Raw genomic sequence first — 26,250 nt, 5'->3', positions numbered from 1 at the left:
GTCTCTGCTAGGGTCTTGACTGTAGTACTTTGTATAGGAGAGACAGAGTTTAATTCAAAGCAAAGACGAGGATGGCACGTCCTCGCCGGACATGCTTGCAGAGACTCTTGGGTAATGAAGTTGGCTGCCATGTTATTTGTGTCCAAAGTGGCCACTGACACCCCAAACTACATACAGTAGTGATGCTTTAATGCCAGAGGGAAAGCTCCGTTTCTCAGCTTCACTTTACTTCCCACAGAGAATACGTCCCTTTACCAACTCGCCCCGGGCGTACAGCCGGCGGAACTGCGCGGCCTGGTAATATTCCTAAAGTATCCCTAAGTAAATAATGCTTAAACGGTTAAACCTAACCTTAACCCCAGTAAAACTATGCCTTAACCTAAACTTAACCCCAGTAAAACTATGCCTAACCCTAATGTGCAGGCCGGGTGAGTGATGACGAGTAGGGTGCGCGTGTCTCTGGCGGCCACTTGAACTTCAGTGTCGCCAGAAGAGAGCTAGACCAAACACTTCTGTGAGGAGGCTGCAGCAGGCCGAGTTACTCGCAACGAGAGAGAGAGTTGTTTTTTATTTCTAACCTTATTCTCAGTAAAACAAAATAAAGAATACTTGAACCGTGGCACCAAGCCGTTCATTCATATAGAACAGTTTCTATAATCAGCCTTTATTTATACCTCGTCTCTAACTCCCGCTCAGTGTGTCTATAGACGTGTGACACATATGGACAGAGTCCCTTAAATACACCCTGCTTCAGACTCCACTGAACTATAATGGCTGATTCACTGTGGTTTACCACATGTGCAAAGAATTTAGCTCTGCAAATGCACTTCCTTTTGCCCAGACTACACTGTCAAACAGTCGTTAGGCTGGTCAATCAGACATCATTCATTTCATGGTCACCTTATTTACGCACATTTTACTGATCATTGATTCTATTCCCTGGTATGACCTTAACCCATTCTGGGCGGGAACCCCTCTTGGTGTTTAATAAAAATATTATACTTTAGCTATTGAAAAATAGCAGATCTACAAGCTAGCTAATAGATAGCTTGTAGGTCTGCTATTTTTGAAAGAATCGTGAAAATGTGACACAAATCTTCCCTGGAACAACATATTTTCAGATGGGGGGGGGGGGGGGTCGGGGCGGCCAAATACATATAATTCTGGGGGTCCTTGACATGAAACAATTTGAGAACCACTGACATAGAAACACAGGGTTTTCAGAAAACTGTCACGATTTAGAAGACATTTGTAGAATCGGTCTCGGTCGAAATGGGTTAATGGTGATTTCCCCTTTATTCTCCTTTTTAAGTTCTTGTATTAGTCTCTGGGTTATTGTGGGGTACAGATCCAGGCCTTCTCATGCCATACCGCATCAGTATATCAGCTTGTACAACACACAAGTAATTAATACAGAGAACACACAAGTAATTAATACAGAGAACTAAAAGTCAGCAGTATGAATATATACGTCATACCTTCTGTATTGCATTGTATGCAGCAGGAAGGAAGGGAGTGAATAAACATATTGGTTTTAACCTCCACTTCTCTGTTTAGTTGGTGTGTGTTGTTGATCTGTTGTCAGTAGTGTCTAGATGACTGTTAATGTAGACACACTGGACTGGACAGACCATCTCTAGACAAGTGAGTATGTCTGAATTATACCTCACCGTAACTTAGCAGCAATGATACTTTAGCTGATATAATCACTGACAGGATTGTATCTTATATACTGATACATATTTGACAAACTAAATAAAAAAGACTAAGATAGTTCCTACAGTCCCTGCCATGTCATTCCTGCATCCGTCACACTGGCACTATGACTTTCTTTATGTATGTTGTTTTTAGCAGCACATTATGATTTTAGTTGTAGTCATATAGTCTCTTGAATATATGCATTTAGTTTTAGTCACATTAACTAAATGTGACTAAACATCATAAGATTTTAGTCGGCTAAATCTACAGTTTATTTAGTCGAACAAAATTTATTTTGGCGGGCCTTGATGCCGTCGTAACTGATCTACTGGTGCCGTCGTAGCTGAACTACAAGGTCACAACGCGTCACAGCCTGCGTTGTGAGCTTGTAGATCGGCTATTTTCAGCATGCAACTATACTGGATGTCTTGTCCACTAGTCCCTTCCTAACATTTTATAGTCTAGTTTGTATCTGTTGACGAAATTGTCAGTATATTTAGTCTTATAGTTTTAGTCATCATAGCTTAGTTTTTATTTAGTTTCCATTTAGTTTTCGTCAGTGGAAAAAGGTAGTCGACGAACATTTTCCGTCCGAAATCAAAACTAAATCAACACTGTATGATATTCATACTATTTCTGTATTTTATAGTAAATGCTATATTGCTTGGCTATTAGACATGTACTGTACCATTTCACTAGCATTGGTGAGACTTGGTAAAATATGTATTATTTACTATCTTATATCTTATTACAGAACAGAGAGTACAGTAGTTTAACAGTAACTAGTTGGTTGTTTTCATTGCAGTTTGATGCTGTGGGTCAGTTTTCACCTCAAGATACCATGATGTTTCTAAAGAAGATCAGTGTGATCCTGGACATTCTGCTCTTGGTACCTGGTGAGGACAGTTTGAAATGGTTTCAACACATAGTTGGTTACGTACAGATAAATGTATGAAATATTTAGTTAAATATTACCTGATATGATGAAAAAATCACACCCGTGTGAACTGAGTGGTGCAACTCCCCTCTCCCCCTGCCCCCCCCCTCCTCTCTGTAATTAGCAGGCAACAGTAACTCTCTCTCTCTGTTTCTGCCCCTAGTGGTACTCTAAACAGTGGGACATACTGTAGTCAGTCACATAGCCACATAGGTTAGGACATTGCTGTTCCTTATTATTTTTTGTTGTCTTGTACAGGTGTCTGTAGTGGTCCGTGGGGAGTGACCTACACCAGTCCACCTCCATGTGTCCTCAGAGGATCATCAGTAAATATTGGATGTTCATATGACTACCCAGATCATCAGGCTGTCACTGAAACAAGGTGGTACAAGAACGAGAACAAGGACGAAGAATTCCTTCTCCGTGGCTCTGAACCTCGAGGTCGTTTTCAATACATTGGTGATAAACGCCACGATTGCACCCTGAGGATCAATAACATAGAAGACAGTGATATGGGAAGTTATTACTTCAGGTTTCAGACAACAGATAATCGGTGGGGGTCCAGTGACAATAGCTACACACTATCTCTATCTCTGTCCGGTAAATAACAGTACCGTTTTAATCTTTCATGAAATCAAAATCAAATCTTTCCTGACCATCTCACCAACTGATGTCCATCTTGTTTTTATTCTTCTGATCAGGACTGACTGCACAGCTGAAGAATGGGAACACTGTGTCAGAGGGGGGAGAGGTGATACTCTACTGTGAATTATCTTGTGAACCACGTCCACCACTTGTCTGGTTTAAAGATGGACAACGAGTACCCGACCCAAAATTCCCTGCCAAAATCCAGGATGCTGGGGGTTACCAGTGTGCTGTTGAAGGACAAGAGACATGGAAGTCTGCTGCTGTGAGGTTGGATGTGCAGTGTGAGTATATATGAGTTCATGTGAGCTCTTAAGTCTTTCTCTGTCTGACTCTGTTTCTCTCTGTTCCATTCTGTGTTTAATGCATTCAATTAATAAATACAACAGCACATTCAAAGAAGAATCATATTCAATGAAAGCTGTGAGCAGTGTCCCCTCATTCGTACCTTTATCCACGACAGGATGCATAGTATCCACTGTGCTGTTTCTTCACAGCAACATGATTCCAAACATAGTTTGTAAAAGTACAACTTACAGGCCATTCTAGCTATGACTATGGTTCATGTTGCCAGTAGTTGAACGAAATATTGACACCTAAATGTGTTCAAGGCTTAGATATCAAATGAGAAATTTGGGGCTGACCTAAACATTCTAGTTGCAAAGTATCCCGTTTCTTCACAAAACGTGGAAAATGGTCGCTGGTGCGTGCGATACAAACTCACGAATTCGATCGCTTTTCATTAGTTCAGTATTTTATTTACACTGGGGTTAGTTTGAAATGGATCTGATTATCCTCTCTATTATATTCTTTCTCCAACAGATGGTCCCCAGGATGTGGTTTTGTCAGTAATTCCACAAGGAGATGTTGTCAAAGGAAACTCAGTCACTTTGAGCTGCAGCAGCACTGGATCAAAACCACCCATCCACAGATACATCGTTCTCAAACACAACACTGTAGTGGCACAGAATGAGATGTTTACCATCTCTAACATCCAACCCAGTGACAGTGGAACATACTCCTGTCAGGCAAAGAACAACATCGCTACAGTCAATTCACCTGGAGTCACTCTGAATGTTCACTGTGAGGTTTTCATTTCATTAAGATCAAAAGGATATGGCATTATTTGTTAGATTCAAAAGCATTAATTATTATTGTCATTGTTCATAACAAGAACATAAAATGTTGTAACCTATATTTGTGTAAACAGAGCTTAATATTCCTCCACAGACCCTCCAGAAAACACTTTAGTGTCAGTGAATCCACCAGGAGAAGTGGTTGAGGGCAGCCCAGTGACTCTGACCTGCAGCTGTGAGGCCAACCCTCCAGTACCAGTAGACACCTACACCTGGTACAGAGACGGAGGAAGCACAGCTATCTCCACTGGTCCTCAGCTGGTGAAGGACAGCGTGTCTCGTGCAGACTCCGGACAGTACACCTGTCGGGGGACAAACAAACATGGATCCCAGACGTCGTCACCTCATTCCATTGATGTTCTCTGTAAGTAAAGAGAGATACAGAAAGAAAATGTCATGTAGTCCAATGTCAATATTTATTTATATAACAATATCCTAACTATATGGTCAAAATATATTTGTCTTTCGTCTTTTTGACGTTTATATCAGTGTTGATTTCGTCGACTAAAACAAAGACGATTCTTTTTTTCGTCGACTACCCTTTTTCACTGACGAAAACTAAATGAAAACTATAAGCTATGATGACTAAAACTAAGACTAAATATATTGACAATTTCGTCAACAAATAAAAACTAGATTAAAATGTTAGGAAGGGACTAGTGGACAAGATATCTAGTATAAGTTATTTTGTACTTGGTTAGCCGATCTACAAGCTCACAACGTGCTTGTAGATCTGCTATTTTTTAGCAAGTGTAAAAACGGTCATTACGACGACATCAAGGCCCACCAGAATACATTTTAGTCGACTAAATCAACTGTAGAAAACTAGACTAACACTAAGACATTCCAGGTGACTAACATGTGACTAAAGCTAAGCTAAAACTATTCAAGAGACTATAACTAAAACTAAAACAGAAATTTGCTGCAAAAAAAACAACATCCAGATGCGCCACAACATCGCTACAGTCACTTCACCTGAGTCACTCTGAATGTTCACTGTGAGGTTTTCATTTCATTAAGATCAAAATGATATGGCATTATTTGCTTGATTCAAAAGCATTAATTATTATTGTCATTGTTCATACCAAGAACATAAAATGTTGTAACCTATATTTGTGTAAACAGAGCTTAATATTCCTCCACAGACCCTCCAGAAAACACTTCAGTGTCAGTGAATCCACCAGGAGAAGTGGTTGAGGGCAGCACAGTGACTCTGACCTGCAGCTGTGAGGCCAACCCTCCAGTAGACGACTACACCTGGTACAAGAGCACTGGTTCCAGCTCCCCGTTGGTCCAGGTAGGGTCAGGACCGGTGTTGCTTCTGGCCTCTCTGCAGTCCTCCCACGCTGGACTGTATGTCTGTCACACCAGGAACTCACTGGGAGGAGGAAGCAGCTCTACCGAGGTGCTGCTGCGAGGGGTCACAAGTGAGTAGACAGAGGACCGTGCGTGTGACCATGTGTGCATGAGTGTGTGTACGGTTGTAATGCACGTAACGAGAACCGTTTGCCCCACCGGCTTCACATTCGACACACGCATTCTACACCCGCACAGCTAGTGCAGTGCCCGGTATCGAGTCGGGCGGACCCACGGTTCTCCAGAACCACCACAAAAGGCTCTGGTCAGGCTCTGCCAGTGGGCCTAATCAGCCTAAGTCCTGTAAAACCTGTGCAATTCCCAGCCTCTGCCTCAGCCAATTGATTGCCATGGCAACTTTTCACAGTCAGTTTACAACGGGTATTATTATTTCCCAAGTTGCATCGTTCTCAAGTAGGCCGGTGGCCGACGGGACGTACAGGTCTAGTAGTAAGAATAATTGTAATAACATGTACTTTACAGTCTGTGTAACCAGACAACTAAGGTCACATTCCCACCTAATACTTTGGTAGACTCGATGCAAATGGGCGGAGAAGTTGGGATTCCTGCACATGTGTGTGTGTTTGTGTGTGTGTGTGTGTGTGTGTGTGTGTGTGTGTGTGTGTGTGTGTGTGTGCGTGCGTGCACGTGTGCATACGTGCGTGTATACCAGTATATGTAGTGTGTGATTTTCAATGATGCACCCTCCCTACTTTTAGCATAAATTCAAATTATTGAAATGAATTGAATTGAAATGACTGACATTAAAATAGATTCACAGCTCTTAATGTGCGTCTAAGAGGAATATGTGTCTCATTATTCTGCTGCAGACAACAACCATCCGGACACTCCATATTTCTACGCTTTCTACGCACTTCTCTCAGTTGGAATCTCCATCTTTCTGCTGATCCTGGGCCTGTGTCTCTGGAAGAAGTGCAAAGGTATGTCATTAATGTCCAGGCAGCCATTTAGAGAAGCAGTAAAGGCTTCCCATACACAAGGAATAATCAATGGGGAGCAGGTCATTATTGAGAAATAAACCCTGACATGGTGATTATTAGACCCCAACGCGAAACAACCTTGATGTAAATGTATGCCCAAAGTTAGCAGAAATGTCCACATGCTTTCAGCTTGTAGGAATTATGAAATAAGTAAGTAAGCCTTGCCGAGCCATGAGGCCCATAGGGGCAAGAGCCTACCTCCTGTTACTGTAGCATGAGGCAGCTTGATGTACAAGTACACCCCCTGGACATGACGCTAGTATGTCGCAGGTATTTACCCCCAATCCAACCCTTGATGCTGAGTGTCAAGCAGGGAGGCACTGGGTCGCATTTCTCAGAGTCTTTGGTATGGCCCGGCCGGGGATCGAACTGACCTCCCAGTCTCAGGGTGGAAACTCTAAACACAAGGCCACTGAGTTGATAGAATAATTATGAAATGCATCACATTATTTGGGTATCAGTGAGCAGAATATTCAAGGACTACAACTGATACAGAACGCATGCAGCTGCCAGGCTCCTGGCTCACAAAAACAGAAGTGAGCTCATTACAGCAGTCCTAGCAGCCCTTGGCCTTCACTATACCCGTGGGTTTCAGAATAGATTTTAAGATATAGCTGCTTGTTTTTAAAACCCTAAATGGTCAGGCTCCTGCTTACATATCTGTGATCTTTAAGCCGTTCGGCTGTGAGCAATGTGAAGCATTAAAGATGTAAACTACTTACTGAATGTGGCCTTTGTTTCCTCTTTTGTTTCTTAACAGATCGATGTTGTGTCAAGTAAGTAAAGCATTAATTGATCTTTGTATGTCGGACATGACTTTAGATTCCATACTCATACATACTGTGTGTGTGTGTGTGTGTGTGTGTGTGTGTGTGTGTGTGTGTGTGTGTGTGTGTGTGTGTGTGTGTGTGTGTGTGTGAGGGTGTGTGTGTGTGTGTGTGTGTGTGTGTGTGTGTGTGTGTGTGTGTGTGTTAGGGTGTGTGTGTGTGTGTGTGTGTATATATATATTTATTTTGTATTTATTCTTTTCCCCTTCCTTACAGACCCCTTCAGCCTCAGGGAACCAATCAGGGCTCAGCTGGACACCAGCAGACCAATCAAAGTGGGTCTTCTGATGACACGTACTGCCCACTGCAACACGGTCAGTCTTTGAACCAATCATGTTGCTTATTAAGAACACGTCTCAATAGGTTTAAATTAAAATACTTTAATGTAAAACATTAGCTGGCAATAAGTCCATCACCGTAATGTTTGAAATCAAATTAAAAATATACAATTGGTCCACTTAGGCACCACGAGCGTCTATGACGTACTGGATCGATCTCATCACGTTCCAATGGGTACAGTATACTGTTTAAATATATTATCATGTCATACTGTTATTCATTGTTGATCAAATTGCCAGTAAACAGATAATCACTATATTATGATTTATTAAGCTGGAATGAGAATTTAACTCAATGAAGTCTGGCAACCAATTGAGAGATAAAAACAGTTCACATTCATCAAACTGTTGGCCCACATTCTGCAAAGCTTCTAATCAGATGATTTCAACTCATGTTTCAGTCACATGCTCATCAAGACCTCAACCTGCAGCTGATGCACTTTATGCAAATGTCAGAAACATCAAAGAATCAACATAAGATGAAACTCTTTGATAATGGAAGTGGAGGTAATGCTGAGTGTATTTTATTTGCATGTCTCATTTAGTCAATTCCCTCCATCTTTTGGCACCTGCTCTTTTGCGTAAGTGCCCCCCCCCCCCCCCCCCCAAAAAAAAAACAAAAAAAACAAATGCCATGTTGTAAAAATAGCTGTTATCAATATTATATATTTTAATGTTTACATTGTCTTTTTTTGGGCCTCTGCCCTCTCAGTGCTCTCTGGGACAGAGTCACATAGACCAGAGAATCACAAGTAGATAGAAGACACCTCTTAACTCACACCTGATGGTGGCATTAGCCTAACGGTGGTGTGATACTAGCGAGTTGTTTTTATATCACCTGCTGTTCATGGCCACTATAGTTTCTCATGGTCTAGATCTAGTTGACATTGACTGGTTAATGTTGGTGTGATGTTTGCCAACTTGATGTTCTCATAGTACTTGATGTATTACATTTCAAATGTATGCATGAGACTTGCACCTGATTGGACATTGTTGCATTGTTGTTTATTACGTGGCACAACAGGTGCAATCCCTTTTCTGTGAATTTCCACATCTTGTGACTGCTTGTAATTGTATTAATTTAGCGTCTGTTATCCTCATATTATGTCACTACAAGTCTAATTGATATCGCACTGTAGTTAAATAAAATGGTTATAATAATGTGGTGCATTTGTATGTGACTTTGTTATATTAATCAGTATTAAACAGGAGGTGCAGCTGGCCCTTGGTTTGGACACCCCTGGTCTAGACTAGAGGAACACAACTGCCTGACGTCACGTCACAGGCTCCATTCCCCTTCCTGAACGTCTCACCCCGTCTCTCTCCCTTTGTCCTGTTCATCTCTAGTGTTCGCTATCAATTAAAAGGCAGAAAAGCCCCCCAAAATATCTTTTAAAAAATTAAATAAACTACTGCGACATAGTAGAATGTGCCTCACATTTTTAAGGTTTTGTTCAGAGATTAGACGGCCAATACTGTCAATATAGCATTGTCTTTTGTTACTCAACTCCTACCTCAACATCTCCATCTTCAAATGAGTCCAGTACAGTGACTCTGCTCGGTCCATGGCTGAGTGTGTATGAACTTTTAACTTATTCTATATAAAAACCGCAAAGGAGTTGCAGGCAGGAACTGTTCTGCTTATGAGCAGATTAAGTACAGTATGTATGATGTGCATATAGACATGGGATGCATATACTGTAGTAGTTACCGCAATTTATGTTTTGTTTCTTTGTACAATGAAAAGTACTTCCTATAGTTTTACTTTTGATTCCATAACCACTGATTGATTGATTGATTGAATACTGTATCAACACGATTACTGACAGTAGTAGGTTTAAACCCTATAATTAACACCAGATGCTTTTGATACTTACATGTTTAAAGGGAGCTTAACTGTCTTCCTGCCCTCAACTTATCTTAACCGCAGTGCATATTTATCTGAACAGTACAGCACAGCACAGCACAGTACAGTACAGTACAGTACAGTACAGTACAGTACAGTACAGTACAGTACAGTACAGTACAGTACAGTACAGTACAGTACAGTAATCCCAGAGGTGACATTACTTCTTTGCATTGACCCAGCAGTGTGCTGCTCCAAGTGACCACATGGGGGAGCAGTTGGGCATAAAGTGTGTTGAGAGCAATGCATTGTGACTTGTATGACATATTTGTCATAGTGCTTTTAACAGTTGACTGTTTACAATGCCAGCATTGTTTTCATCAAAAAATAAATGAAATAAAAATTGTGTAAAGCGCTTTCATCCAAATTCCCCCACACATTCATAACACCGGTGGGGTGGAAGAAACCACACAAGGCACAGTGAGGCAGCAACCTGCACATCGGGAGGGGTTCAGCGTCTTGCTCAAGGACACTAATTGGACACTAACTCTGGAGGAGCCCGGCCCTGGAATCGAACTAGGAAACCTTCCATCCTTGCGGTTCCCATCCGTCTGCTCTACCAGCCTCTCTACCCCTGAGCACAGGCTGCCACCCTTTCAAATAAATACACAATTTATTTTTTATTATGGTTTTGAACAGCAACGTCTTGGAGGCAACAGATAGCTCTGAGCTTTCGCGGTAACTGCGATTGTTTTGGATAGAAGTGAGAGGGAGCAGTCATTTAGAAGTAGCATGTTTTGGGACCTGTTTGGGGCATTTTGCAACCTGTTGATGCAGATCAGCTGTTTTGAGCACATCGCAGCCACAGAGCCACTTCACTGACGCTCTCCCTCTCTGAGAACCACTGCAGTAGCCTACCTTAGTGCCAAGACACATGTGGTATATTCTCACACAGAGAGGTTGAATTATCTCCCGACAATGACCAATGTGTTGTTTTATAATGTCATTTATATTGTATGCCGTTATAATGTTTAGAAAGGCTTTATTTTTTGAAAGACTTAAGGACCCTTACATGGAAATGCCTTCTTGTTCAGAAGAGGCCACTGTGACATTTGACCTAGTTAAGGCAGGTGTGTGAGTTTGATGATTGCACTGGATAGTAATCAGCTGTGTGGGCTTGCAAACATCATTTGTGTTAGAAGCAGCACAGAGAGTGCACCCACTCCTTCTCTGTGCAACAATTAAATGTGATGCTTTTCCTTTCTAACTTCTACAAATCTTCACCATGAGGCAATGCTGTAAGTTGGAATTCATTGGAATGTATTGTATTTCATGATTGTGTACTTGTGAACGTCAATTTCTTACATAATTTAGTTAATGTTAAAAAAAAAAGATTTCATGGTAATTTTGGATTAAAAAAGGATTGTATTTACAACTTAAGCTACTGTAAAATTAAGAACAGGACAACTGCACTCATACATGTTGTATTGTATTTTACGTTTGTTTCAGTTTTTACTCCATGACTTGTAAAGATGAAGAATCTACAGTAAAGAACAATCTTACGTCACAATTCTGTCGTTCTTTTTATGGGAAGTGGAGTTTAGCTCGCTGTTGAGCTGAAGTTCAGCATACACTTTGGCAGGAACAGTACAACCAACTATAGGCAGACATTATTTATCCCTTCCATGTTAGGTATGTTAGTTAGACCAGTGGTTCCCAAACCTTTTCATGTCAAGGACCCCCAAATTGACACTATAATTAGCCCATTTGAAAAGATATGCCAGGGACCTCTCATAAGAGAATATTTTACACAGCTCTAACAGTGATTCTCAACCCGTTTAATTTCAAGGACCCCCCAGTTTGACATGCATTAGACTACGGACCCCCATTTAATGGCATTTCTATCTCTGAGACCCCAATTTATATTGTACAGTAAAATCTATGTTAGTTTAACTCTGAGAGTGTACAAATGGACCCTAAAACGGGTCCATTAGGTTCCGTTTGTACACTCACTTTGTTACAGACCCATAAGGGTCCATTTGGTTCCAAACTATCATGCTAGAACTCCCTCAAGGACCCCTGGGGGTCCCCGGACCCCACTTTGGGAACCACTGATTTAGACATGTCAGGGCTGTATTCCAGAAGGCTGGCTCAAGATCTGTTGAATTTAAACTTGATCATCAAGCCGTGTAATATTTATAGTTTTCTCAGTTCAACAACAGATGATTTAATTTGGGGGATGAGGATTGATTAAACTGGGATTTATTGGTTCAAAAGTTCACTATGAACTTTTGAAGACATTACATGATCACCCAAACATATGGGTGTATTTTTTGAGCAATAAACACATAACAATACAAACCCATACAATGACTCATAAGAACATACAATGACTTCTTACACACATTCAATACAAAACACCTCACCTTTGTCAATGCACTTCTACAAGCTGGAGTGTTCTCTTCAGCTGGGAATGTGGAATGGGAGGAGTGGAGGCGCTATGATACGTCCTCCTGGTGGGGGTTCCTCACTGGAGGAGTGGAGGCGCTATGATACGTCCTCCCAGTGGGGGTTCCTCACTGGAGGAGTGGAGGCGCTATGATACGTCCTCCTGGTGGGGGTTCCTCACTGGAGGAGTGGAGGCGCTATGATACGTCCTCCTGGTGGGGGTTCCTCACTATGATACGTCCTCCTGGTGGGGGTTCCTCACTGGAGGAGTGGAGGCGCTATGATACGTCCTCCCGGTGGGGGTTCCTCACTATGATACGTCCTCCTGGTGGGGGTTCCTCACTATGATACGTCCTCCTGGTGGGGGTTCCTCACTATGATACGTCCTCCTGGTGGGGGTTCCTCACTGGCAGGTCAGCCAGTATAGAGGATATGCGTGTGACATCATCATCAAACCCGGAAGTTATGCAGGAATGCCTACTGAGTGGCAAGAAACTACTTTCTGGCCTTGACAGCCCATACATCCAAACAGAAAAGTCCTATCTGATTGCATTAAACAACATTAAACAATGTTTAACTCACTTTGCCTGTTGCTTTGCCACTCTATGTGCCATTCACTTTAAGCATGCATGCGCATACCCTCTATAGGGTCAACATAACAATACTATTGACCAGATCTGTAGGTGCAGCATTTGAGAGAATCAAAGTCTGGGGGATATTTCATTTGCTGGATTTTACACGAAAAAGTGGGTTTCTGAGAGACTTCTATGTCCATTCCATGTATCACGCGTGATGTACCTTAATGTACCGATGAATTTGAGTATAGATATACATGTATGTATTGTGTTTGTGAATCAGTGGACCATGACACAGGTTAACACAACTCTTCTTTACTTTCAAACTCAGAGTAATCATACAAACGGAGAAGCAGCAACATCATACGCTCATCTTGTATATCAGACTGAAGTACTAGATCCCAGAAATCCCCCCAATCATCACAAGCATGCAGGAACATGCAATGAGCACAGCACCATCGAACAGCTGTCAGTGAGACATAACATTTCCCCCCCCCTGGCAAAACTCAAGCATACAGTCCCGACACAAAGTCCTGTAAGCGGGCAGGGCGAGAACGCACGCGAGCAGGACGCGGAGTGGCACAGGCCTGAGGCCGAGCAGGCCCAGGAATGTCCAAGGCCTGTGCAGGAATAGGCAAAGCCACGGGATAATCCACAGAGAGAGGCGCAGTCACGGCGTAATCCACAGAGCGAGGCGTGTCAACAGCCGTGCGTGGAGGAGCAGGGACCTGTCGAAGACGGCTGGAGTGCCAACGAGAGCCATCGTTGAGGAGGTAGGTGGCGGGGCCCAGCTGGCGAGCAACTTGAAGGGGGGAGGACCAGAATGAAGCCATTTTATTGTCCCGGTGAGGCCGACGGACCCTGACCCAGTCGGAGGCGGCGATGAGCGGCTCCTTGGCCCGTTTAGACTGATCGTAGCGGCGCTTCATCTGAGCCTGCTGACGGGAGACCGAGGCTCTAACCACAGGGGAAGGGGGCGGGGAAACGGGCGTAGTGGAACGGAGCCTGTCAAGGGGCAAAGCGAGCTCCCGGCCCAGCATGAGGGAGGCCGGGGAGACGCTTGTGGTCGAGTGCTTGGTGGCTCTATAGTGCAGCAGAGTATGACGGAGGGCCTGGGAAAACGAGCATCCTTGGGCCCTGTGCGCCCTGATGCCGTTTTTCAGAGACTGGTTGAAACGTTCAACACCACCGTTGGCCTGGGGGTGGTAGTATGCAGTGCGCACGTGTCGGATACCCTTGCTCTGGAGGTAGTTAGTGAACTCAGCGGACACCATCTGGGGGCCATTATCCGTTGTGATGGTCCGGGGAAGGCCCCAGCGGGAGAAGAGAGAGTCCAGGAAGTCGGTGAGGACCCGAGAGGTCACAGAACCAGTAGGGGTAACTTCCGGCCATTTTGAGTGCAGGTCGTAGACAACCATCAGGAAGCGCTGATGGTGTGGGACCCCGTGGATCTCACCACAGACGTCCAGCTGCAGGTGATCCCAGGGCTGAGAGGGCCAGGCGAGAGGCTGCAGGGGAGGGGGTGGCTGGTGGCCTGTCTTGCCACTCACAAGGCAGGCAGCGCAGTCCTTGACCAAAGCCTCGATGTCTCGATCTATCCCTGGCCACCACACCAGGTAACTGCAGCGCTGTTTCAGCTTCACGATGCCCAGGTGGCCCTCGTGCGCCATGGACAAGACGCGTGCACGCAGGGCACCAGGGATCACTGTGCACAGCCCACGTGCCACACAGGTGTCATTCCAACAGGAGAGCTCCTGACGCACACGGGAGAACGCAGCAAGCTCCCCCGGGACCACATGAGGCCAGCCATCGTGAACGTATGTGCGGAGGGCAGATAGGATGGGGTCCTGTTCAGAAGCGTCCTTGAGCTCCTGCAGAGAGACAGTGGCCTGAAGGGGCGCATGCAACATGTTAATAATGTCCCGTTCAATACAGTCAGTGTCGACGTGCAGGGCCGGGGCCGGGGCGGGGACAGATCGGGACAGCAGGTCAGCCACAACATTGTCTCTGCCCGGGGTGAATTTCAGATCAAAATTGTACTGACGGAGGCGGTCATACCAGCGGTGTAGTCTGAGTGGTCTGTGGCCTGTCCCGGACGTGGACAGCAGCGCCGTAAGAGCCTGGTGGTCAGTTCTGAGAGTGAAAGAGCGGCCATAGAGATAGAGATGCCACCTCTCACAGGCCCAGATGCAGGCCAACGCCTCTCGCTCGCCCACGGAGTACCGCTGCTCAGTCGGGTTGAGGGCCCGGGAGGCGAAGGCGATTGGTTTCTCGACCCCGTTCTGGATCTGCGACAGCACAGCTCCTATAGCTATAGACGATGCGTCACAGGTCACGAGGGTGGGGCTGGCTATGTCAAAGTGGGCCAACACTGGGGAAGAAGTAAGTTGCGTCTTGAGGGCACGCACAGCATCACTGCACTCCCGAGACCACACCCAAGGCTCGTCCTTGCGCAGCAGCCGACGCAGAGGGGCTGTGGTGTCAGAGTACTGTGGGAGAAACTTCAAATAATAGCCGGTCATGCCCAGGAATGAGGCAACCTGGGAAGCTGAGCTGGGGTCTGGGATGGCCTGAATTGCGTCCAAGTTGGAATTAAATGGAGTTATGCCACCTGCAGACAGCCGGAACCCTACAAACTCAATTTCTGGAACAGAGAGGACACACTTGTCAGTATTGAGAGTAAGGTTGTGCTTGGCCAGGGCAGCAAACACCATGTCGAGTCGCTGTTCATGAACGTCAGTCGTGGCCCCGTGCACCACCATATCATCGAGAAAAACGGCCACGCCCGGTATACCAGCCAGCACAGACACCATGACTTTCTGGAAGCAGCTAGGGGCGGAGCATAGGCCGAACGGCATCCGAGTGTAGCGGAACACCCCGGCATGTGTGACAAAGGCTGTGAGGTTCCTGCTGCTGGGGTGAAGAGGCACCTGGAGGTACCCCTGTCTGAGGTCGAGCTTAGTGAACACTGTAGAGCCGTAGAACTGAGCCGTGAGCTCCTCTGACGTGGGGAGGGGGTACTGGTCTGGGACCACTGCCTTATTGACTGCACGCAGGTCCACGCAGACACGCAGGCCCCCCGACTTATTTTTGGCCACCACCAGGTTCGAAACCCAGGGTGAAGCATCCACTGGTTCAATGATACCAGCTTCCAGTAGCTGCTGTAGCTCCGCTGAGACCCCGTCACGTAGGGCCAGCGGGATGCGGCGCAGTGGCTGGATGACAGACCTAACTGAGGGGTCGATGAGGGGTTGGTGGGCGAAAGCAGAGAGGCAACCCAGACCATGAAACAGAGACGGCCACTTCTGCTGCCATGGCGTGGTGACCGTCATAATGGCTGACCCCCCTGTATCCAGGACAGAGAACCCCAGAGCGGTGAACACGTCTAAACCCATCAGGTTAGCCCCCCGGCGAGCCACTTGGAAGACACAACCGGGCACAGTCTTAGTCCCATAGCGGGCAGTCACCTGGAGAGACCCCACCAGGTCGATGCCTGACCCCCCATAACCATACAGGGCAGTAGAGGGCGCGGACAGGGGCAGCGAACTGAAAAAGTTATTGTAGGTATCCATGTTTAGGAGAGACCAGCCCGCACCAGTATCCACCAGCAGACGGCAGCACACATCATTGAGGTAGACTGAACATGACTTGAATGGCACTGCACCCGAGGTGACATTGTGGATAACAGTGGGACCAGACTGGGAGTCCTGGACCGGGGCAGAGCGACAGACAGCAGCAAAATGATTTAGCTTACCGCAGTTACGGCATGACTGGCCACGGGCAGGGCAGTCCTGGGCTCTCGATGCATGTGTCTTAGACCCACAGTTACCGCAGGGCTGTTGTTGTGGTTGTGGGCGGGGCCGCTGACGTCGTTCCAGTTGCATCACAGCTGTGGAGTCAGGGTCCGTTGCATCGCTGCGTGGCGGTGGCGGGAGCAGAGAGTGGTCGGATGTACGGCTGAATGGGGCCACCTGTTGTGTTGTTAACATGGCTGCACACTCAGTTGCACTCTCAACATTAAAGACAATAGCAACAGCCTCGGACAGCAACAGTTCATCCTTTTCCATTAACAGTCTCTCACGTACTTTCACGTTGCTTGTGTGTTCAATCAATTGGTCACGGATCATTTCATCCTGCAGCGCGCCGAACTTGCATGATCCAGCCAGCCCCCGCAGGTTAGCCACATACTGGTGGACAGACTCACCGGGCAGCTGGCGTCGTTGTCTGAACAAAAAGCGTCGGAGAAGAGCGCTTTGCGGGGCCGCGAAATGTCCTTGTAGAAGCACCACGGCGGCGTCATAGTCCGTATCGGGCTCAGTTTCCAGCGTCCCGAGCACCCGTTGACCCTCCGTTCCCAGACAGTGTTGCAACAACTCTTCTTTACTTTCAAACTCAGAGTAATCATACAAACGGAGAAGCAGCAACATCATACACTCATCTTGTATATCAGACTGAAGTACTAGATCCCAGAAATCCCCCCAATCATCACAAGCATGCAGGAACATGCAATGAGCACAGCACCATCGAACAGCTGTCAGTGAGACATAACAGTATGTTTTTTAAAAGTGGTTTTAAAATGTTTTTAATTAGTGCACTAAAACTTCTGAACAGACTATATTTACATCAATATGTCTGGGTCCCCACCTACTCACTCAGGGTTGACGTGTCACACCTGTAGTGATGGGAGGGGCACCAAAATGTGGTGTTTTGATTGGGTAATGGGGGCACTCCCTTATTATAAAAGTACAAACGTTTGTGTATGTTCACATGACCTGATGAAATCAAACAGATCGAAACGTTGTCAGTATTTCAATAAAGAACGTCTTGCTTAAACCTGTGGTGTGCGGGCTCCATCCAATCTACTGATGTATCACACGTACACATGATTTTTATTCATCAAAAACTACCATAACTTAATACTGAAAGATAGATTTTTACGTTATTTTTAGCTGCAAATAGACTGTAGGAAAAAGCTTCCGCACCACTAGAGTTAAGGCGTAGGAACAGGTGCATATAGATATAGGCAAGTGCACATCAATAATACAATTAATGACAGAAACATTTCTGTCCCTATGTACGGACCTTCTTCAGGCATAACACAGCATTTTGACAGAGTTACTTATGTACAAACATTTGAGACAAATCAGCCAATCATGCACTAAACAGAGTGTGATTAGAAAAGAGGTGCAGCTTGTGATGATGATCAATTTGATGACATCAAAGGCATTGCATTAAAGGCACAAGGACCCCAGAAAATGTAGATTCAATTCTAATTATTTCTTTACAAAGAAATTATGTAAAGACACTTGGTAATAATAATAATAATAATAATAAGAGACAAAAGTCATTATAGAGCGTCGCAGTCCCGCCTCCGACAAGCGGCCCGGAAGACAATTTCCAATTCATTTTTCCCATAGACGTTTCATAAAGTATTTATTTAAAGACCTGTAAGCCTCAGTCAAAGCCAATTCATGACAACATGGGCCGAACAAATAATTAGAAGAAAAAAAGGGCAGGGTACAGGGTTTGTTGTTTTTCTTTTTTCTAGTTATTTGTTCGGCCCAAAAATTGGATTTGTTGTCATGAGTTTTCACCATCCGAGTTGGCTATGACCGAGGTTTACAGGTCTTTAAATAAATAGGCTACTTTATGAAATGTCTATGGGAAAAGGTGCTGCTCTCATGACACAGACATTGAGAGTGGAAAAATGCATGTGTATACACACACAAACCAAAGATATTCACTCAAACAGGCAAGAAGTTCTGAATTATAAAGCTTACATTTTTAGTAAATAACTTTCGTGAGGGGGGGGGGGGGGGGGGGGGGGGGGGGGGCAAAATAGGGCCCTGGAAAAACAATACCTTAGATAAATGAGGACATGCAAATTATAAAATTGATGTTACAGTAAGTAACACTTCATCATGGAGCCCTTTTGGGTGAAGGGTTTGTAGAGTATGGATACAATATGCTTCATGCTGTTTGAGTAACAGATCTTCTGGGCAGGCGGAAATGGACAGCAATAGGATAATCACGGTCGTTTCTCTGAATCAAGCTCTTATGTTCACTGATTTGTTGCTGTGTTTGACACACACAGGCCAGTCCACATGGGCAACGATTCAACGAATCATATAAACCACATGTGTGGAAACACAAGTAATGATGCTGAACTTCTTGCCTGTATGGGGATGAAATAAACACCTTAAAGTATTGATGCACTGAGCACAATTGCCCACAGGGATAATTGCCCTTGGGCAAGGGGACTCAGGAGGGTCTGTGTGATCTTATAGGAGACTGACAAAGTCAGCATGCACAAGCTCAAGTTTTTGTATCACTCCGAGATAGCCCATGGTCTCGGACGGCATACTATAGCATGCCGTTTTTCATCATTTTGAGGATTTGAAAAAAAGTTTGAAAATCACTTCGAGACCATGGACTGTAACTCATGGTCTCTGAGTGATTTTCGTCTTTTTTTCAAATCCTCCAATCCTTTTCGGACGGCATTTCATCCTTTTTGAGGATTTCTTTTTTTACAATAAGCTGAATTATAAAATAGTGTGAATGGAGTTTCTAGGTGTGCCAATATCTGCCATTGAGACCCATTATACAATTCTCAAATTTGAAAGCACTATATTTCTAATTTCTAATTCTAAAACTATGAAACATGTCCACCGTAAGATGAACCTAAATAGGTTTGAATGGTGTTTCTAGGTACAAGTATGTATAGGACTAGTAGCATGCCAAAGTTTGTTGCCATTGAGAATGCATTTGGCGTTTAAGTTAAATAACTCATGTAGCAGGGGGGACTTTTGAGGGAATAATAATAAAATATACTTAATGCCTACTATACTACGCCACCTTTTTCTAGAGGGAAGGTCCTCTTTAACAATAGAAAGCACAGGTTCGTGTGACAGAAACTACAAAACATTTCAAAGTAAAAAGTGCAGCATGTGTGGCAGCACGTAATTCAGCATGTAAGCTGAATTATAAAAATCACACCGGTGTGAACTGAGTAGTGCAACTCCCCTCTCCCCCCCCCCCCCTCCTCTGTCTCTCTCTCTCTCTCTCTCTCTCTCTCTCTCTCTCTCTCATATATTAGCAGGCAACAGTACAGCACTATCGCTCTCTCTGTTTCTGGCACAACAGCGCCCCTACTGGTACTAATAGTCATACTCGTGCTCATTAACGTCACTTACATAGGCGGACACATAGGTGAACAACACGGACATTGCTGTTCCTTGGAGTGGTTGCACCACTCAGAAAGTGTGAATGGAGTTTCTTGGTGAAAGTGATTTTTTGAAATGCCAACATCTCAAACATCTTCACGTGAAGGACACCCAAATGATATATATTATTAGATAGGCCACAGACGCCCATCTATGATTCATATAGAACAGTCTTGTCTGGATTTAATCATCAATGTATAATGTTCTCCAATCATTTCTATAATCAGCCTTTATTTATACCTCGTCTCTAACTCCCGCTCAGTGTGGCTATAGACGTGTGACACATATGGACAGAGTCCCTTAAATACACCCTGCTTCAGACTCCACTGAACTAATGGCTGATTCACTGTGGTTTACCACATGTGCAAAGAATTTAGCTCTGCAAATGCACTTCCTTTTGCCCAGACTACACTGTCAAACAGTCGTTAGGCTGGTCAATTAGACATCATTCATTTCATGGTCACTGTAGATTTTACTGATTCTATTCCCTGGTATGACCTTAACCCATTCTGGGCGGGAACCCCTCTTGGTGTTTCATAAAACCACTGACATAGAAACATGGGGTTTTCAGAAAACTGTCACGATTTAGAAGACATTTGTAGAATCGGTCTCGGTCGAAATGGGTTAATGGTGATTTCCCCTTCATTCTCCTTTTTAAGTTCTTGTATTAGTCTCTGGGTTATTGTGGGGTACAGATCCAGGCCTTCTCATGCCATACCGCATCAGTATATCAGCTTGTACAACACACAAGTAATTAATACAGAGAACACACAAGTAATTAATACAGAGAACTAAAAGTCATCAGTATGAATATATATGTCCTAAGTAACTTCTGTATTCTGAGCAGGAAGGAAGGGAGTGAATGAACATATTGGTTTTAACCTCCACTTCTCTGTTTAGTTGGTGTGTGTTGTTGATCTGTTGTCAGTAGTGTCTAGATGACTGTTAATGTAGACACACTGGACTGGACAGACCATCTCTAGACAAGTGAGTATGTCTGAATTATACCTCACCGTAACTTAGCAGCAATGATACTTTAGCTGATATAATCACTGACAGCCTGGATTGTATCTTATATACTGATACATGTTTGACAAACTAAATAAAAAAGACTAAGATAGTTCCTACAGTCCCTGCCATGTCATTCCTGCATCCGTCACACTGGCACTATGACTTTCTTTATGTATGTTGTTTTTAGCAGCACATTTTGATTTTAGTTGTAGTCATATAGTCTCTTGAATAGTTTGCATTTCGTTTTAGTCACATTAACTAAATGTGACTAAACATCATAAGATTTTAGTCGACTAAATCTACAGTTTATTTGGTCGAACAAAATGTATTTTGGCGGGCCTTGATGCCGTCGTAACTGATCTACTGATGCCGTCGTAGCTGAACTTCAAGCTCACAACGCGTCGCAGCGTGCGTTGTGAGCTTGTAGATCGGCTATTTTCAGCATGCAACTAATTGTAAAATTAGTTGCTAACATTTTAGTCTAGTTTTTATTTGTTGACGAAATTGTCATCATATTTAGTCTTAGTTTAGTCATCATAGCTTAGTTTGTATTTAGTTTCCATTTAGTTTTCGTCAGTGGAAAAAGGTAGTCGACAAACATTTTCCGTCTTAGTTTTAATTGACGAAATAAACACTGTATGATATTCATACTATTTCTGTATTTTATAGTAAATGCTATATTGCTTGGCTATTTATGTACCATTTCACTAGCATTGGTGAGACTTGGTAAAATATGTATTATTTACTATCTTATATCGTATTACAGAACAGAGAGTACAGTATTTTAACAGTAACATGACTAGTTGGTTGTTTTCATTGCAGTTTTATCTTGTGGGTCAGTTTTCACCTCAAGATACCATGATGTTTCTAAAGAAAATCAGTGTGATCCTGGACATTCTGCTCTTGGTACCTGGTGAGGACAGTTTGAAATGGTTTCAACACATATACGTACAGATAAATGTATGAAATATTGAGTTAAAAAGAAAATATATATATTATCTGATATGATAAAAAAAAAGAACAATCATAATATTGACCAGGGTTTATTTTGTTGTCTTGTACAGGTGTCTGTAGTGGTCCGTGGGGAGTGACCTTCACCAGTCCACCTCCATGTGTCCTCAGAGGATCATCAGTAAATATTGGATGTTCATATGACTACCCAGATGATCAGGCTGTCACTGAAACATGGTGGTACAAGAACGAGAACAAGGACGAAGATTTCCTTCTCCGTGGCTCTGAACCTCGAGGTCGTTTTCAATACATTGGTGATAACCGCCACGATTGCACCCTGAGGATCAATAACATAGGAGACAGTGATATGGGAAGTTATTACTTCAGGTTTCAGACAACAAATAATGCGTGGGGGAACAGTGGCAATAGCTACACACTATCTCTATCTCTGTCAGGTAAATAACAGTACCGTTTTAATCTTTCATGAAATCAAAATCAAATCTTTCCTGACCATCTCAGCAACTGATGTCCATCTTGTTTTTATTCTTCTGATCAGGACTGACTGCACAGCTGAAGAATGGGAACACTGTGTCAGTGGGGGGAGTGGTGATACTCTACTGTGTAATATCTTGTGAACCACGTCCACCAATTGTCTGGTTTAAAGATGGACAACAAATTCCCGGCCCAGAATTCCATGCCAAAATCCAGGATGCTGGGCGTTACCAGTGTGCTGTTAAAGGACAAGAGACATGGAAGTCTGCCGCTGTGAGGTTGGATGTGCAGTGTGAGTTTATATGAGTTGAATCTGTTTCTCTCTGTTCCATTCTGTCTTTAATGCATTCAATTAATGAATACAACAGCACATTCAAAGAAGAATCATATTCAATGAAAGCTGCAAGCAGTGTCCCCTCATTCGTACCTTTATCCACGACAGGATGCATAGTATCCACTATGCTGTTTCTTCACAGCAACATGATTCCAAACATAGTTTGTAAAAGTACAACTTACAGGCCATTCTAGCTATGACTATGGTTCATGTTGCCAGTAGTTTAACGAAATATTGACACCTAAATGTGTTCAAGGCTTAGATATCAAATGAGAAATTCGGGGCTGACCTAAACATTCTAGTTACAAAGTATCCCCTGTTTCTTGACAAAACGTGGAAAATGGTCGCTGGTGCGTGCGATACAAACTCACGAGTTTGATCGCTTTTCATTACTTCAGTATTTTATTTACACTGGGGTTAGACTAACCCCAGTGTAAACTAGAAAAAGTGCCCTTCTGGGCACAGGTCTCCACCAGGAGGATAGGAATATTTAGGAGTAATATAAACATGTTTTTTGTTTGTTTGTTCCAATCTTTGCCAATCAGGATGGAATATGGGAAATGGTGCAGATCCGTGTTGATGGCACGCATGCACAATCCACCTGTTGGTGGCGCTATAACAGGGCAATGTGAAATGGGTGGGCTATATTCCTCAGCCTAGTAGGAAAGTGCGTGAAAGATTTCACGTGAAATTGCACGCTGCGTTCATGATTTGAGGTTTTTTGTTCAAAACAGGCCAATCCTGCAAAATTTGAAAGCCAATGTTAGCCAATTAGGATGGAATATGAAATATCAGACACATCCGTCTTGAGCACATGACTATGGAGATACTGTGTAACGATTTGCGGGATTTTTGGACAAAATCTGTAGGTGTACTGTGCAAAAACTTGTTTTGCACAAAGCGGCCTCCTGGTGGCGCTATAACAGGCCGTTCTGGAAATTTTGGGGCAGAGGTTCATCGTTGGCATCCAGGGAGTGTGTGTGCAAAATGTGGCATCGACCGGGTTAACGGTGGCCGAGATTAGCTTCTAACGGACGGACGGACGGACACACGGACACACGGACACACGGACACACGGACGGACGGACGGAGTGCAAAACATACTCTCTCCCCATGCCTTCGGCCTGGTGGAGACAATAAAATACTGAATATAATAGAGAGGATATCAGATCCATTTCAAACTAACCCGGTTAGTTTGAAATGGATCTGATATCCTCTCTATTATATTCTTTCTCCAACAGATGGTCCCCAGGATGTGGTTTTGTCAGTAATTCCACAAGGAGATGTTGTCAAAGGAAACTCAGTCACTTTGAGCTGCAGCAGCACTGGATCAAATCCACCCATCCACAGATACATCCTTCTCAGAGACAACACTGTAGTGGCTCAGAAGAGGATATTTACCATCTCTAACATCCAACCCAGTGACAGTGGAACATACTCCTGTCAGGCAAAGAACAACATCGCTACAGTCACTTCACCTGGAGTCACTCTGAATGTTCACTGTGAGGTTTTCATTTCATTAAGATCAAAATGATATGGCATTATTTGTTAGATTCAAAAGCATTAATTATTATTGTCATTGTTCATAACAAGAACATAAAATATTGTAACCTATATTTGTGTAAACAGAGCTTAATATTCCTCCACAGACCCTCCAGAAAATTGATCTGATTGGATCTGATTATGGATCGGATTATCCTCTTAGGAGTTTGTGTAAAAGTACACCTATTATATTCTTTCTCCAACAGATGGTCCCCAGAATGTGGTTTTGTCAGTAAGTCCACAAGGAGATGTTGTCAAAGGAAACTCAGTCACTTTGAGCTGCAGCAGCAGTGGATCAAATCCACCCATCCACAGATACATCCTTCTCAAAAACGACAACACTGTAGTGGCACAGAATGAGATGTTTACCATCTCTAACATCCAACCCAGTGACAGTGGAAAATACTCCTGTCAGGCAGAGAACAACATTGATACAGTCACTTCACCTGGAGTCACTCTGAATGTTCACTGTGAGGTTTTCATTTCATTAAGATCAAAATGATATGGCATTATTTGCTTGATTCAAAAGCATTAATTATCATTGTCATTGTTCATACCAAGAACATAAAATATTGTAACGTATATTTGTGTAAACAGAGCTTAATATTCCTCCACAGACCCTCCAGAAAACACTTTAGTGTCAGTGAATCCACCAGGAGAAGTGGTTGAGGGCAGCACAGTGACTCTGACCTGCAGCTGTGAGGCCAACCCTCCAGTACCAGTAGACACCTACACCTGGTACAGAGACGGAGGAAGCACAGCTATCTCCACTGGTCCTCAGCTGGTGAAGGACAGCGTGTCTCGTGCAGACTCCGGACAGTACACCTGTCGGGGGACAAACAAACATGGATCCCAGACGTCGTCACCTCATTCCATTGATGTTCTCTGTAAGTAAAGAGAGATACAGAAAGAAAATGTCATGTAGTCCAATGTCAATATTTATTTATATAACAATATCCTAACTATATGGTCAAAAGTTATTTGTCCTTAGTCTTTTTGACGTCTATATCAGTGTTGATTTTGTCGACTAAAACAAAGACGAAAAGTTGTTCGTCGACTACCCTTTTTCACTGACGAAAACTAAATGAAAACTATAAGCTATGATGACTAAAACTAAGACTAAATATATATTGACAATTTCGTCAACAAATAAAAACTAGACTAAAATGTTAGGAAGGTACTGGTGGACAAGAGATCCGGTATAAGTCATTTTACACTTGGTTGCAAGCTGAAAATAGCCGATCTACAAGCTCACAAGTTGTGAGCTTGTAGAGACTAAAACTAGACTAACACTAAGACATTCCAGGTGACTAACATGTGACTAAAGCTAAGCGAAACCTATTCAAGAGACTATAACTAAAACTAAAATTGAAATTTGCTGCCAAAAACGACACTGGTTTATATCCAGATGCGCCACAACATCGCTACAGTCACTTCACCTCGAGTCACTCTGAATGTTCACTGTGAGGTTTTCATTTCATTAAGATCAAAAGGATATGGCATTATTTGCTTGATTCAAAAGCATGAATTATTATTGTCATCGTTCATACCAAGAACATAAAATATTGTAACCTATATATTTGTGTAAACAGAGCTTAATATTCCTCCACAGACCCTCCAGAAAACACTTCAGTGTCAGTGAATCCACCAGGAGAAGTGGTTGAGGGCAGCACAGTGACTCTGACCTGCAGCTGTGAGGCCAACCCTCCAGTACCAGTAGACACCTACACCTGGTACAGAGACGGAGGAAGCACAGCTATCTCCACTGGTCCTCAGCTGGTGAAGGACAGCGTGTCTCGTGCAGACTCCGGACAGTACACCTGTCGGGGGACAAACAAACATGGATCCCAGACGTCGTCACCTCATTCCATTGATGTTCTCTGTAAGTAA

General features: G+C 43.7%; 1 protein-coding gene across 1 annotated transcript; it reads left to right on the top strand.

Annotated features, from left to right (window-relative positions):
* Positions 1 to 1,596: 1,596 nt before the first annotated feature.
* On the top strand, positions 1,597 to 26,250 carry LOC310859964 (B-cell receptor CD22-like; the record flags this gene model as incomplete). The annotated part of the gene is made up of 10 exons (XM_083766731.1): positions 1,597 to 1,644; positions 2,504 to 2,594; positions 2,894 to 3,235; positions 3,337 to 3,564; positions 4,103 to 4,363; positions 4,511 to 4,780; positions 24,060 to 24,320; positions 24,567 to 24,830; positions 24,978 to 25,247; positions 25,973 to 26,250. The coding sequence occupies exons 2-10, from the start codon at positions 2,540 to 2,542 to the stop codon at positions 26,248 to 26,250; spliced, it is 2,229 nt and encodes a 742-aa protein (XP_083622857.1). The 5' UTR covers positions 1,597 to 1,644; positions 2,504 to 2,539.

Source organism: Protomyctophum parallelum (genome assembly GCF_964188405.1).
Source record: "Protomyctophum parallelum genome assembly, chromosome: 6".
Classification (NCBI taxonomy): domain Eukaryota; kingdom Metazoa; phylum Chordata; class Actinopteri; order Myctophiformes; family Myctophidae; genus Protomyctophum; species Protomyctophum parallelum.
The sequence above is the reverse complement of the archived record's forward strand: the minus strand, read 5'-3'. Positions and strand labels throughout refer to the sequence as shown.